The sequence below is a fragment of the Passer domesticus genome, chromosome 5 (assembly GCF_036417665.1).
Source record: "Passer domesticus isolate bPasDom1 chromosome 5, bPasDom1.hap1, whole genome shotgun sequence".
In the NCBI taxonomy this organism is placed as follows: domain Eukaryota; kingdom Metazoa; phylum Chordata; class Aves; order Passeriformes; family Passeridae; genus Passer; species Passer domesticus.
The window spans coordinates 75,943,761-75,959,723 of NC_087478.1; the positions used below are offsets into that span (position 1 = coordinate 75,943,761).

The following is a 15,963-nucleotide window of genomic DNA, read 5'->3' on the forward strand; positions in this document are numbered from 1 at the left end:
GATAAGGTGAAAGCACCACCCGCCAACCACCTCCATCTCTGTGAGTGACACAGCCCATGGCAAAGGGAACAATGCTTTGTTCAACCTCTGGGAAATCCCACCGAACTGGGAAAGCTGTCCAAGGTGATCAGAGCACCCCAGTGGTGGCTTCCTTGTCCAGCTGCATTAGTGATCCCTGGTGTCAAGAGTGAGACTTGGGAGATGAGTTGTCAAGCTCAGACTGGTAAGAAAAAGGCAATGTGGGCATGGCATGAACATCTCCATCCCTGCCCAGTACCTGAACACAAACATAAATACTGTTTTCCTACACAATGTGGCTTGACACCACCACAGAATATTGAAAAGTCATGTGTCAGCATCCCTGTAAAAGCCATTTCTGTAACACTAAATGCAAACTGCTGAAACACAGCAAGGGGGTTGCTAGAGGCTGGTGCTCACAGGAACATCCCTCAGAGCCCACACTCTTCTGCCACAGCTGGCACCTGCTATTTTCTGCATCAATAACAACCTCCCAAATACACCCAGACCACAAACACACATTTAAAAAGTAAAGGTAGCAGGATCACACTGACCTTAAAGTTCATCCAGTTCCAACCCCTGCCTTGAGCAGGGACATCTTGCACTAGCCCAGGTTGCTCCAAGCCCCATCCAGCACTTCCAGGGATGGGACAGCCAGAGTTTCTCACAGCAGCCTGTTCCATGCTTAGTGCCAATAATGACCAAGGGGGTCTGGTTTGAGTGGGGAATATGCATATGATGAATTTGCTTACAAAAGCTGTATCATATAATTTTCCTGGGAATCAGAAACCATGGCATACTTTGGAGTATTTCCCATCTGACCTTCTTTATTTCCTCATATCTTAACAAACATAGCAAACTGAAACATGGAGTTATTTCTTTTCTGTTCTGTAATAAAAAAGATACAGTATTTTGATGCCCAGAAAATACATTAAACATTCATTTATTGGTGAGATTTTCATTATATAATTACATACGCCTCAGTCTGGTGCATAGGAAATGTACAGTTTAACATGCTAGTTTTATTACCAATTTTAAAAAGGCATGGAACTTTATAACAGAGAGGAGATAAGGTATTAGGTTCTCACGTATTGCTGAGTACTGGTGAGATTGGAATTGAAGCAATATGCTGTGTTCCTGTAACAGATTCATTTTAATGAGAGGTACCTGTTCAACTAGAATCAATCAATCTTACAATCAAATAATAAGTACCCAAAAAAAGGAGTATTTTTTTTAATATGTGCAATAGCTTGTTAGTTTCTAAGTATTTCTAATTCCTTTTGCACTTCCTCTGGTAGCTGCAGCTGAATGGCACTTTTTAAATATCCAGGCTGAACTTTTCAGGAATAATTAGCAGTTCTGGGGACCTATTCAGAGGGCCCAAACCTATTTATCACTCTCTGACAATCCTCTTCAAGGTAGTTAATTTGAGGTGAAATTATTAATCCTTATCCATCTTCTTCCATCCAAAGACACCGTGTACTCATCCGAATGAACACTGACATCTGATTTGTCACACAGCCTGTCACCCAGGTTATCTGGCCAAGGAGCCAGTTGAGATCTATCCAAACATTTAGAAAAGTTTCAAACTTCACCAGGCAGCTGAGCAGTTTTACACACTACGTATTTATACAAACAACTACGTCAGGCTCACTTAATTTGCTCAGCTCTATGTCTAATCAACGTAATAGCTTGTTATTTGTCTTAAACTATAAACCAAATATTTAAAAATAAAAATTAAAAAAAAAAAAGAGAACACTATTGGGTTTTAAAAACAAGTATATGACATAATAGCTTGTGGTAGTGTTCCAGCACTTGCTGTGGGTGTCCCTCAGAACCAGTACTCAGACACGAAGATGTGGACGTTGACGATGTTGCGGTGGGACACCACCCCGCCCATGACGTAGTTCATCTCCAGTTTCAGGATGGCATGGAAAGGTCCAATTATGGGCCTCACCTGGCGAACTACTCCTGTTGGGACACAAACAGGTTGCTGAGGTTAGCAGATCCAGCTAAGCCTGGGGGAGCTGCACCGCCCTTGGTGTTCAGTGTAGCCCAGGGAAAGGTATTTTATCTGTTGGGTCTGTAAATATCTTACAAGAAAGCTTGGAAAAGAAGGATAAAATACAACTTTTGAGTCAAATATCTGGAAGATCTATAATGAGCACTGAAGTATTGCAAATGGCAAAACCTTCCTATATATTCTGAAATCAATAATTTTTGTTACCTTTTATTTGGAGACATAAAGTCAATAAGCATGCTGCGACACTGCTTTTACATAGGGAGATTTCCCTGGGTGACCCAGAACACACATTCTGGGTTAGCACACCTGGGAACTCCATGCAATTCCTGGTATCCTGTCGAAAACCCCGTTTCATTTGGAGCAGTGGAAACTATCTGTATTGCATCAGTAAAATCAACCCTTCCCCTGTGAATGACACCAATGATGTAAATCACTGACAATGATGTAAATCAGATGACATCAATCTGTAGATCATTAGTGTGCTGAGTCATGGATGGACAACCCCACTGGACACAGCAGGAATAAAGTTTAATGAGGAAAGGGGGCTGTCTCTGCATCTGCTCCTGTGTCATCAAGTGAATGGTGGCCAGCACTGGGGTTTGATAAGGAAGGAAGCAGTCAGGGAGAACTGTGCATTCCAGGCCTCCAGTCCTGTGACTGGTTTGCCATGGAGGAGCCCCAGTGCCGGGCACAGCATGATGGAGACTGCTGGGGTGCTCAGAGGGTGGCAGGGCAGGGCTTGTCCCCCTCCCCAGGCAGGCAGCAGGGCAGCCCAGGGGCAGCCAGGTTCAGCCAGAGACCCACACTATTCCCTGGCTCGGGGATGATGCTGGGCCAAAGTCAAACTGGGACAAGAGCAAGTGGAACCCTCATCTGTGCTACAGCCAGAGCCCAGCTCTCTCCCAGCACTGCTCAGAGAGGGACTGAAGGTGACATTGGGCTCTGGGTAGGTGTGGGAGAGGACCCTGGGGAGGCACGTCTGGGTCATGTCTGTGCCTTGACGCAATGTGGCTACGCAAAATAGGGATGCAGCTTCAGACCTACAAAACAAAGTCAACACAAGCTTTGCCCTTGATTCCAAAGGCTCCAGATCAGCTTCTAAACATATTCTCAGTTCTTGTTTATTTTCTAGGCCTGGTGTTACAGAGTAGACAGCCACCAAACTGCTCTCATCTGAAAAGGATGTCCCCAGATGTCAAAATCGCATGAAGCCAAGGTCAGCCAGCAGGAACAGGGAGTCTGGTGGGGACCCCCCTCCACAGACACCTCCCTCTGACAGCAGACTGCTCTGACAGGCTCTTTGATTCAGAAGGAAATGCACAGTTTAAGGAAGGATGGTTTGAGGTGTACTCCTCCTGATGCTGGGGATCATAATGGAGTCCCAGCCCAGCTCCTGCAGCTGTTCCCTACAAACACTCTGGCCTGAGATCTGATGGGAGACGTAAATGTTTGCTTATGCAGCCTGTCAGCACCTTTTCCTAAGGCAGTGATGGCATTACACTTCTGTCCTGTTCAAACACTAACTAATATCTTCAGCATGCAGTGAAATTGCAAACTTCTCACCACAGTCACTTTGCCTGCCATATTTGATGAATACACTTTTTAAGCATCCCGCCCCCTTCAATTTATATGCATGCATAAATATACATACTTATATTTTATATTTTATTTTTTAATATTCTTTAGATTTCTTGGCTGCTCTGCTGTATCTTATAAAAATGAATGGGCTTGGCAGATGATGTATTGACACAGAAAAATCTTGCTAAAATTGTCCTCCCTTTAGGGTAGCATTTAAAGTGTTTTGGTAACAACACATCACTCAGTGCTGGCAATCTTTAACCAACCCTGTGAGCAGCTCCTGCAGTCATCACCAAGCCCTAGAGAGCTGCTGGTTTGGTTTAGCAATCCTGTTATAGCATTCTACACTTTCTGCACCACTCCTCTAGTTTACTCTGCTCTAGAGGTGGGATTGCAGGTGGTGCTTTCTCTGCTGTGCCATGCCACAGTATGAGAAACAATCACACATCACTGATGCAGCACTCAAAGCCATTTGTAACCTTCTCATCCCTGCTAACAGGCAGGGACAAAGGTGCCATGGGCAAACACTGCAGTCCATGGGGCAGTGCCTCTTCACACAGTTCTCTTGCTGCAGTTTTAAAATCCAGCTGATAAAATGGCTTGAGAAGTGAATGCCACACGTGCTGACAGCTATATTGAAGAAAGAACTCGAGGGAATGTAGAAATAAACAATACTCTGACAACAGTTATTTCTACAGTTTGTTGTGCCAATGTTCTAGATGGTCCTGAATCCACTGCAGGAACTATTTCCCTTCTCTCCCATTAAAAGAATGAGGATGATACAGGATGATACAGGCAGATGGCTTTGTGCTACAGCATATGTGTAAGGATGCATTTGTTCTGAATAGGTAGAATGGGAAAAAAAAAAAGAGGAGAAACCCTTGAAATGTTCATATGAGAGCTTTGCTGCTCTTGGCAGATCCACTCCTTGAAAGTTTTGCGTTTTTGTTTTGTGACAAGTGCTAAAATGGAAAAACAGAGAATTTTTCTTCACCAAACTCAAGGACAAACAGAGGTGGAAACCATGCACGATGCTTTCTGTGTCTGATTCTCTCCTGTCTCAAACCTTTCACATCACATACAAGGGAGGCATAGCTCTGCCAGGCCCAAACAAGGCCAGCAGTGCCTTGGGCTGACACAGAAAAGACAAAAAAAAATCTTGAGATCTAGGTCTGGTCTATGTACTTCACATATGTGACTCAACAAATCAGTCAGTATCTCAAAAGCATTTAGCCCAGGACGCATTTGAAGAAGCCACATGTAATAATTCTGGGTGTTTTGAAGTTACATGGATTTTTGAGACACGGCAGCATTTGCATAAACATGCTGTTTCACTATCCCTGTTGGCAAACTTGTGGATCCAGATTTGTGGTCTGGCAGCTGTCAGCATTTATAGCTGAACACTAAGCACAAAAGCATACCTTATAGTAACAGGAAGGTTAAGATTTTTAAATGCACTGAGAAGTCAGGAAATGTAAAAATTAAGCAGCTACTTTTTGATCTCTCTTTTACCTGTCCAAATCCAAAGTAGCTGGATGGAGCCACTCAGATTTGCCATGGGGATAATTGGACTCAGTCCTGGAGGACTGCAGCAGTGCCCACTGTTCTGTGGGTCACTGTCAGGGGCACCAGTGGGGCTGCTTAGGAAATTACTTGCAAACAGAGGGCTCTCACATACCAGACACCACAGCTACAGGCTCCACAGCTGGCAAAGAAGGTGAGTTCCTTTAAGCAAGTTCACCCCAATTATTTTCCAACAATGTTAGACTTCAGCCAGGTTAGCATAGAAAAAGAAGAAGAACAACAAGGTGAATCCTTGATCATAAATGAACATGGAGATTTCCCCTGCTGATGTGTCAGGAAACCTCAAGCATCTGTGCTGTCTTGCCTGCAGGCACATAGACCAGTGGTGGTGCTGTTCATTCTCTTTGGTTCATCATCTGTGACCCAAGCACAGACTGAACCTGCAGAAAATGCCATGTGGCACAGGCCAGGCAGAATGCCTTCCCTGAGCTCACCTGTGCTGGGATTTGCTGCTTTGTTAACTGAGCACAGATGTCACTACATGTCCCAAATCTGTTTGGGTATCTTCATGATTTGTTGACCTCCTTTTAAAAAACAGTGATAAGATTTATTTCTCTTGCACACTTTACCCTTATTGTAAACAGGATCTATGGCAATCCTCTCCACCTGCTGATCTGTGAAAGCCTCAGAGTGAGAGGCAGCAAGTTTTTGGATGTCACAGTAATGGTCTGAACCATGGTCCAGCTCCTAAAGCTCTGCAACTAAAACATTGAGCTACTCTCCTCTCCTGTTTTTTACTTCATGTTTTGTATTTTAGTTTTGTTCTAAGGTAAAGCATGTCACCATATATAGTGAGGACAATAACCTAAATAATATATAATGCATATTTTTAAATGAGAGCAATGACAACAGCCGATAATCTGAGTAACTGTCACTGACTTACCAAAGCTTTGCTTATCAGAGAAGATGGGATAAATAAGACAGCAAGGATAATATTGTTAATATTCCTAAGCCTTTCAGCAGCATTTCTAGTATTTTAATCTGGGAGAATCATATAATTGTTTAGATTGGAAAGGGCCTCTAAGATTAAGCCCAACCATTAATTCAGCACTGCCAAGGCCATCACTAACCGAGGTCCCCAAGTGCCACATCCACCCATTGGTCAAATCCCTCCAGGGTTGGTGCCTCAACCATTCCCTGAGCAGCCTGCCCAAATGCTTGACAACCCTTTTAGTGAAGGAAATTTCCCTAACATTCAATCTAAACCTCCTCTGGCACTACTTTAGGCTGTTTGCCTTTGCCCTTGTTCCCTGGGAGCAGAGCCTGACCCTTACCTGGCTGCTCCTCCTGTCAGGGGGTTGGGGACAGCGAGAAGTTACCTCCTGAGCCTCCTTTTCTCCCACAGCTCCCTCAGCTGCTCCTCCTAAGACAGGTTCTCCAGATGCCACAGGTATTCCTTGGGTTTTCTATTCAATGATACCTCTTTAAGATATCATTGTACTTCTCTGCTTTGAAATATGTGAGATCCTCAGGCACTTCACCTCTGTGTTTGGTTTCTGCTTGTACTTCTGCATTAGGCAGCAGATTTGCTGAGAAGCTCCATTTTCAGCTGAGGAGAAGAGCTGCTGTTTTGTTACCACATTAACCCATTCTGGCTGACAAGTCCCTGCCTTGTCAGGCACTCACATCTTCCCTCCAGCCTCCTATTTCTGATTTCTATGCTAGCTCCTTAAAATGGTCCTGTTTAAATGAACCTTTCTCCCTCTTTTTTCACTGCTTTCCACAAAATCTGTTGCAACTACACTCCCAGGGGATCTTGGTCATGGTGTTCCTCACACTGCATTTGCATTTCCCCTAAGGAAAGTTCCTCAAGGAAGGATCACCATAGTATGTAAAAAGCAAAGCAGAACCAAGCAGTTTATTTTCATACTGCCATAAGAAATGACTGGTATGCACTGGTAGAGAGGTTGCAGTATTTTACATTTTATGGTTCAGAGGTGAAGCTCATAGGATTCTCCACAGGGATTGATTCTTGAGTCTAGTCAAATATTTAAACCTATATCATCATTAGGAGCACAGAACAGACATAAGTTCCAGCCATTCCTCAAAAAGAGAGCTTCAGAGATCCTAAATTTTTAAGGATTCCCCAAATCAGGCAGAGAAGTGTTCGTGGAGCAGGCAAAGAATCAGAAGCTGACAGTGGGGCTGTATCTGGTGGCTGCTGGAAGAGGGGATGTGCTGCAGTAAACTCCTCTTGCCTTGCCTGCATATGCAGGCAGATGTATTTGTGTATATATAAACAATCCCAGCTACTGCCAAATCAAAAATTGTTCTTCCAAATAACCTGTGGGCTACACTCAGGGAAATACAATAAACAGTTATCAAAATTGGGATCAACTCCCTCAACCACATTTCAAGCTTTGTGTTAAGTAACAAGCACAAGAGCTCTTGTTCCCCTTACCCCCTTCCCATCACTTCCCCCATGGGCTTACATCTATATTGCTTTTTCCTGTGACCATATACAAAAGGACAGTGAAAAGCCACCTTTTTCATTCCCTTTGTGCTCACAGCAAGCACACAATGTCCTTTCTTGACTCTTCTCAGGAGGCAAGTTAACAGAGAGATGTCTGGATGGTTACTCTTGGGTGAATCCAGCAGTATTACCCCATTTTCACTAGTATAACACTTCACTCTTGACATTACAGGCAAGTACTAATTTAGCAACTTTTTCTGGGAACAAACAATTGTTTTATGATAATTTGCTTTCTTTTAAATTATTTAGCTGTATGATCTGTGGTCAGCAGAAAACTGACCATGAACGGAATAAATGTGGGATGTACATGGTAAGGAGTTACTGAGAAAGCATAAAATGATAAAAAGAAGAAAATCTACTTTTCTTAATCATTAATCTATAGCTAACTTATTAACGAGAGCCTAAATAGAACAAGATGCATCTTTTTATTAAGTCCAAGACCTATTTAAATTAAACACTCTGTAAAAACAATGTAAAATAATAGGAATGGGATATATATTTGAAATACCAGAGGCAGTCAAACAAATGTCATGGTTTCATGGTGAATGTGGGTGGTGGTGGTGGGTTGATGGTTGGATTTGAGCTTAAAGGTCTTTTCCAACTTTAATGATTCTGTGATGCTGCAAAGTCTGACCATTGCTCATAGTTTGCTTTTCCTTCAAAATAAGCACACGCTGCTATTCAGACTATTTTGGGGTTTGCAGTGGCCATGCACTATTAAAATTAACTTCCATGAGTTGGAAACTCATACTGGCAGCAATATATGAATGTCTATTACTCATTAGATAAGTAAAATCCCATGTGAGATCAAGCATGTCTGGTGTTCCCCCTAAATTTCCTAACACTTGGGCTATGACAGGCCTGACTGTAAGAGAAAGCTAAAAAAGCTTCATCCTGAAATGAAACCACAGAACCATAGAGTGGGCTGGGTTGGAAGGGATCCTAAAGTACATTCAGTTCCTTCCCCTGCCATGTGTAGGGACACCTTCCACTATCCCAGGTTGCTCAGAGCCCCATCCAGCCTGGCCTTGGGCACTGCCAGGGATGGGGCAGCCACAGCTGCTCTGGGCACCTTGTGCCAGGGCCTGCCCACCCTTAGAGGGAAGAATTTCTTCTGTCTATCCAGCCTAAATTTCCCCTCTGTCACTTTTAAGCCATTGTGAACCCACTGAAAATTTCCCCCTTTGAAAAGAAGCACAGGAAGGATTGTCAAGAGGATGTGCTATTACTTGGTGTGAGAGTGCTGTCTGCTTTCAGATGGAACTTTTGGGATGAGCTGCTTGTGACACCTACATGACAGAGATTTCAATGACATGAAAAAATCCCACCTTACAATTTTTCCTCCAGCTATTTTCCTTGTGCTTTAAATGGATACTTGGAACATGAAATGAACAGTTGGGAAAAATTCAAGTATGAGAAGGCATGATGAGAGCTGTGGAGCTGGAACCTAAACTCAGCTGAAACTCAAGTAATTTATTTACCTTTATATTAAATTTCAGATAATCTCAGGCCATGCTCTGAAGTTCTACATTTAGCTGTTCCTGGGCCTCTGTTTCCCCACAAAAGTTTCACTTAAGCAAGACCAATCTCCTCATGTTAATGTGAGATCCTGGACTGTAACTTCAAATTTTCTTTTCTCCTGAAGTCTTTTTCCTTTACACTGCAGGCCAAGATTTAGAGAATTAAGAGTAAACATCTCTACTGCACTTAGGAGTATTGTCATAGTTTCAGAAGAGATGTTCAGGCAATGAGGAAATTTAGGACTAGGGAAATGATCATGGCAGAGATTATTATAAAAGGTAAATTGATGGTATCATTCCAGAAATGAGCAAGAGGAAAATAAACCCAGACATGAATTTATGCTTCTCTGGATAAAATCATAGGAGTTGCAGGTTAGGCTTGAACACCAAGCTCTCTCAGCCTTCAACATGTAAATACATATCTGTAGTGTGAAGCTAAAACTACATAGCCAATTTCTGGCTTTTCAGACCTTAACTCACAAGAAGTCATAGTAAGATTTGTAATTTCTTATTCAGTATTAATTACAGAGAAGCTGATCAGCCTGTAATTCCCTAGGTTCTTTCTGCCTTCCTGAAGATTGCAGTGGCATTTGCCTTTTCCTATGGGAACTTTTGATCACCACAATCTTTCAAAGATACTCGAGAGTGCCTTGCAATGACAATGGCCAGTTCCCTCAGCACTTGTCCCTCAGTATCCCACCAGCACCCGTGGACTTGGTTATTCCCAGTTCAAATGTTCCCAAACCTGAACCTCCTCCACGGTGGGTGAGTATTTCCTGCTCCATATCTTCTTCTTGCTCTGAGAGCCCCAGGACTCCTGAAGATCAGTCTTTTCCAGTAAAAATGAGGCAAAGAAAGCATTGAATACTTCAGCTTTCTCCACGTTTTTTGTCACCAGTTCTCCTGCCCTATTCCTGCCAACACAGGGAGCCTCACAGGTATTATTTCCCTCCACTCCCCTCCAGTTCATGACTGTGCCTAAAGGAACAATCTAGCTGTCAAACTGCAGGCATTTCCCAGACCACCAGATATCTGTCTGCTGACTTCAGAAAGTTAATTTATACTTGAGATTCCTCCACCTCTCAAAAGCTGAACAGGTTTTTTTTCATTTTCTTTTTTTTCTTGTGTGTGTGAAAGCTTTCTATATTTCTCTCCATTATTTGTCACAATAACAATGTGGCCCCTGCTATGTGGAGCTCTATAGTTTCTGATATAATATGTTTTATTAATAAGTGGCTGCTCTTTGTAAAATGAAATATTTCTTGGTAATCATCACTTCAGGCATCAAATCATATACAGAAAAATAGCTCTGAAATATCATTAATCCTTAAGATGCCACACCTGAGAAACATAACTACAGTGAAAGGATTCAGAAAACTCATTAATCAAAATACAAGTACCAAAATAGATTTCCTCATGCTTTGAAGTATATTGCCCTCATAAGATTGTGAATTGGACCTTCATTCAAGTTTGATGGTGAACACTTCACAAAAGAAAAGTTTTGGAGAGTCAAGTTAGAGCTGGATGTTAACAAGGTTTCCATGCTGATGGAGAACTGCTTCACAGGAATGTGGCTGGCTGTACATATCTTTGCTGAAGTATCTGGGGACAAGATTTTCAAGAACATACTTTTCAAACATGAACGTCCCAGATCTTTATTTAGGAAAAAGGCCTGGTTTTCAACTGTTGAGCAACCAAGTGCCTATAAAATACTTCAGAAGTCACTTTGGCCACATAAAATTCACTTTCATAAGCTATATGACACTCAGGGTAATTTCACTGTTGGTTTAAGCTCATCAAAAATAGTAAAATAGTGGTCCTGTTATATCCTCCGCCCCTTTCCTTGGATGAACACCTGGAAGAACCAAAACCGCAGCTTGCCACACAAGCACTCATCTGACCACAGGGTGGAGTGTGTGCTCAGAGGTGGGCAGGAGAAGGGGATTTCCCTTTGGAGCACCAGCAAAGCTCCATAACACTGAACCCAACCCCCATGTTCCTGTTGGGAATAGAAAGGTAGCAGTGATTTGGGTACTGTCACAGTGAGTACTGGTGGCATGAACAGGGCTCCTAATGACCCAGGCCTGCTGGCTGCAGTGGCACATTACCCTGGGACATAAAAATAATATATCTCTGTGTGTGTGTGTGTGTGTGTGTGTGTCCCTGGAGAAGTTCAACTACCATTTTCCAACAGTGCAGCTCGAGGCAGCACTGGATGCTCCTCTGAGAAGTGTCAAAGTGGACCAGGGGCAGGTCAAGACACCCCTCAGGAAAACAGTGTGACCAGGTGGGGATGCCTGGGACAGCAGCCACCACCTCTGGCTCACATCCCCCCCACAGGCAGAAAATCTGTGGCCACCAGAATCATTTATGAGCCATGTAAAGGCAAAGCTCTCTTAAAAACTGCTTAAACAATTGTCTAAAACTCCCCAGGTACTCACAGCCTTTCAAGTTTCCACCCAGGGTACAATTGTTAGTTGAATTTTACCTAAAACTGAATCTTCTCTTTTCCCTTTTGCTTCAACTCCAAAGAGAAAAAAATTAAATTACAGTACAGGGATTACATTTCAGCATGGAAAAAGGATATTTCTGCATTATTCAACAGATCAGAATTTAAGGATTCAGTTTGTTATGAATTCAACAACTCCATGAAGTTTAATTTCATTAACACTTAGGCTTCTCTAGAAATCTTTGATTGCTGAAATGCATCAAATAAAGAGGCCATAAAGAGGTGTCATCACATTAACACATTTTTTGGCCAGAAACAAATGGTGAATATTTTCAAAGCTATTATCTGTCATGCTGGATCATATGGAGCCTTGTTGGTATTATGAAAGAATTTTTAAAAATCTTTGATTTTACTGAGGTTTGGCTAGTTTACAAATGCTGTGATCTTTATTAAGGACAATAAATAACTTCAGAGAGATGTGCTCTTATCTTGGTTTGGCAAACTTGAAGTGCTTTAAGATGTCTGGTTTGCCTTCCAGCCAAACCTCGCAGTGGGTTTCATTGTTGACAATGCTGTGAAATCACTCATGCCTAAAATGCAATAACTGTACTTGAAGTAGCCTCATTAAGAAATCATTTCCATCATATAGTTTTAATCTTTCCTGTTCCACCTTTAGGAATGTGAGATGCTCTGTGTATTAGAAGAGCCTTACACATTTACTAAAACAGGTGGAAAAACTTGAGCAATGAATGTCCAAAATGTGCAATATCACATCTATCACTCTTGCTACTTTATTCCCAATATCTTATTTCATGTGAAAGTGGCTATGTTTACCCTGCCTGTCTCACAATCACATTGTTCTGATTTAACCATGCTTGGGTCCACGACACTGGGGCAATTAATTATTGCAACCCTTGTGATAAAAGCATTACTTGGCAAAGAGCCACAATTATGGCACTCAGCATGACATGGCTCTGTGATTTGATTTACCATGGAAGAAAAAGAACTTAATCCTGAGGCTTTGACACAGAAGCCCCTATAGAGTGCTCAGCCATCACCTTGAGACAACAGCTCTGCTTTTCCTGTTTACAGAATTCTGTAAGAAGGCTTCCTGAATTTTAATGTGTCAATTCCTGACCAGTTCTCAAAGGTTAAAATAAGGGTTCACTTCACCACATTTGTCCCCTTTAAAAACAAAAGTCAAAGTAGGGTTGTTTTTAAGTGAGCCAGGCATCTGTGTATCATACTGAGAAAGATTTACAATACACCTTGGGTCTTATCTTCCTTTTCCATGTTAATGGGGTGTGTAGGTGCTGCTGCAGGAATAGGATGGTTGCTATCAACACACAAACTTGGATACAGCAGCAGAAGCACCGAATCACAGAATTATTAAGACTGGAAAAGATTTTCAAGACCAATAAGTCCAACCTTTGACCAAACACCACTGTCTCAACTTAATCAGAGCACTGGGTATCATGCCCAGTCATTAACCAATTGTACATATATTTTACACTTGGAGAGCATAATAAAAGCAGGTCTTTGACTGCTTTGAACTGGGGCATAGCACCTCAGAAAGCTGGATTCACACAGACATCTCTCAGAGGAGCTGCTATAGTATGTTTTTTGGTGTACTGGATTTCAAGTCTGGCTTTATTTGCTCATCTGTGCAGTACCTCATCCCACTGTTTAACATGAATACCAGAAAACACATGCTATGCAACCTGAACCAAGGACTTTGGTGCTCTTTGCTGTCCCTAATTTAGTCCATTTCTTTCACAAGTTGTCAGGTTTTATACTTCCCACCACAGTTCACAAAACTTCATCAGAGCTGCAGTATAATTTATCTGCCTGCTGAGCCTTATGGGAACTGTAACCAAAGGTGGTCTGTACCAATGGGAATACCTTGTACCACCTGAGAGCTGAGATGAACATAGATCAAGGAGGAGAGTTGAATTAACCAGACTCTTGCAGTGTGATAGAGTGAAATTTGGCATTAGGAAGGTTGTTCCCCTCATTCTCACCAGAAAAGCACCTTCAGCATTTCTCAGATATGAAATGAAAATTTGCCTCCTGCTCAAGGTTCTTCTTTGCCCCCAGAAGAGCTCTCCATCCTCATTTTTTTTCTGGAGGGGAGGGAGGGTGTTGAACAATTTGACTACTGAGCAGTGCAGTCAGCAGCATCCAGAAAGGGCAGGTTTAGGCAGCAAATCCAGGATCCCATTTACCAAATGGCTTCTGGGCACCCTCATCTCAAATGCACTGCTGCTGATTTCAACAGGGCAGCCTGGCACAGAGGAAAACTCACAAAATATTCCTTTCTGAGGAGGTCCTCTTGTGAGAGAGAAAGCCTAGGGATGAAACCAGAACGAAGATACTGAAAGGGTCTGTGTCTTTTTGAATGTACAGCTGCAAAGCCCTGTTGAAAAACCTACTGAATTCTGTCCTGCTCCATGAGCTGCCTGGCAATGACTGGGCAGCACCAGTTTTGTATGGCCAGACCCCATTGTTGTTTCACACTAATGACATAATCACAACAAAATGTTCCTGTTGCTGCTTACTTTCTAGAAAGAGTATCCACATGGGGAGATAAGTGTTCTCTCTCCTTGCCCCTGTAAGCAGCAGAGCTTCCCTGGATGCCCTGACTCTACACCTCCCTGCCTCGCAGGAACCCAGCTGTAGTGAAATGTTCCTTCCAGCACCAGCTGTGCCAGGAAGCCCACATGAGTCTGGGAAACATTTTGCTGAACACCAAAACACAGTAAGAACCAGCCAGGCTCCGGCCCAAAGACAGAGTTTGGAGGAACAGAGAAGGAGAGAGGAGCAGAGAGAAATGTGAAGGCACTTGCCTGGCAATGGAGACAAAGTTCAGGGACAAAGCTCAGAACCAAATCTTTTGCAGACCAATGACTGAATTTAATGTCAGACAAACATTTGCATGGAGGACTGTAGAAAGACTGCCACACTGCTACTGGCCAAACTACTTAGGAGATACAGAGCTACTACCCCTGTGCTAAGGACAGGGGCCACAAAAGTCAAACAAACCTCGAGCCTCCTTCTCCTGCCGCAATTAATATGGGATCTCACAAACACACATGACCATGGCACCCAATTTTGTTCATTTTCTTGGTCATTATTGGCAAGTCTCTCCTCAGACTCTGAAGCACACTAAACAATCATGATACCACAGTAGAAGTTAGGTTAGTGACAAATCCAGCATAGTGCTATCAGTAGTTGAGACACTTCAGTGGTTCAAAAGTAGCATCACAAGCTGTACCCACGTAAAAGAGGCAGGAAATTTGGGACAGAGACAGCAATGGAACCCTTGCAAATAGCAATGGAGAGCAGTAGTATGTATCAGCGAGCATTCAAACAACAGCACAACCCCCCATTGAAACTCTTACAGTGACTTTTTATAGCTATATTGGCTCTGCATGTTTTCCAGAAGAATAGCACCAATCTGCTTTATAGGCAAGGCTATAGGCTTAGATTATTAACCAAATGCAATATGGAAGATTTCAGCCTATCAAAACTACTTTTAGATGTATTATGAAATTTTTAAACCTTCCTGAAGTTTACCAGACTACAAGGTGGGATTACTGTTTTAAAAAAAATGAATGCATAGCTGAAGGGGAAAGTGTTTTATAGCAACTGATAATACCTTAGGCACTGATAGGACATTTTTGCACAGGTTGAAAATGCATTCTTCATTTTTCACTGACAGCTGGTTAAAGGAGGAATGCAGTGAAAAGTCTATAAAAGCTTTAAAGAAACACCAAACCTGGATAGGTCTTCACTTCTGTTTTTCTCCCACCATGCTAGTAAGTGATGTTAGGATTTTAACAATATCATTTAGATTCATTGCCCTCTTGGCCTGTAACCACACCAGGAAACAAGGAGTCCTCAGCACCTTCTGAACCAGGAAATCCCCAGGACTGGGGATTTGCACATTTTTTTTTCATATAACAGGGTAAAAATATAGGAAGCAGCTTTTTATACAATGCTTTTTCATCAGATTGCATGATGTCTACACGCTGCCTCTCCAGGGATCTGGCTTTCATTCTTCCTCTTCCACTGGAAGATATTTTCTGTTGGTCAGCAGAGCTACTTCTGGAGTTTGTTCTTAGTTCTTTTGGCTCCTCCATGTCTGATAGTGCCCATCATTGATTCCTGTTCAATATGTTTTCTTTCCTTGATTTTGCAATACTGTCCTTGCCTCTTTCTTCTCCTACCTTTGGGCCTACTTCTTCTACATATCTTTTGGGAGGCTGTGTTCTTTCTTTTTGTAACATTCCCTGGGGCAGTCCTTTCCTCTGCCTCT

At 42.5% G+C, this 15,963-nt stretch overlaps 1 protein-coding gene across 2 annotated transcripts in view; it reads right to left on the bottom strand.

Moving 5' to 3' along the window:
- Positions 1–818: 818 nt before the first annotated feature.
- The window catches only part of FBLN1 (fibulin 1), a 76,018-nt gene continuing 60,873 nt past the window's right edge, over positions 819–15,963 (bottom strand). For both annotated transcript variants that reach the window (XM_064421151.1, XM_064421153.1), the window contains one exon: positions 819–1,989. In XM_064421151.1, the coding sequence (XP_064277221.1) occupies positions 1,850–1,989 (140 nt within the window). In that variant the 3' untranslated portion in view covers positions 819–1,849. The remainder of the gene's footprint in view (positions 1,990–15,963) is intronic.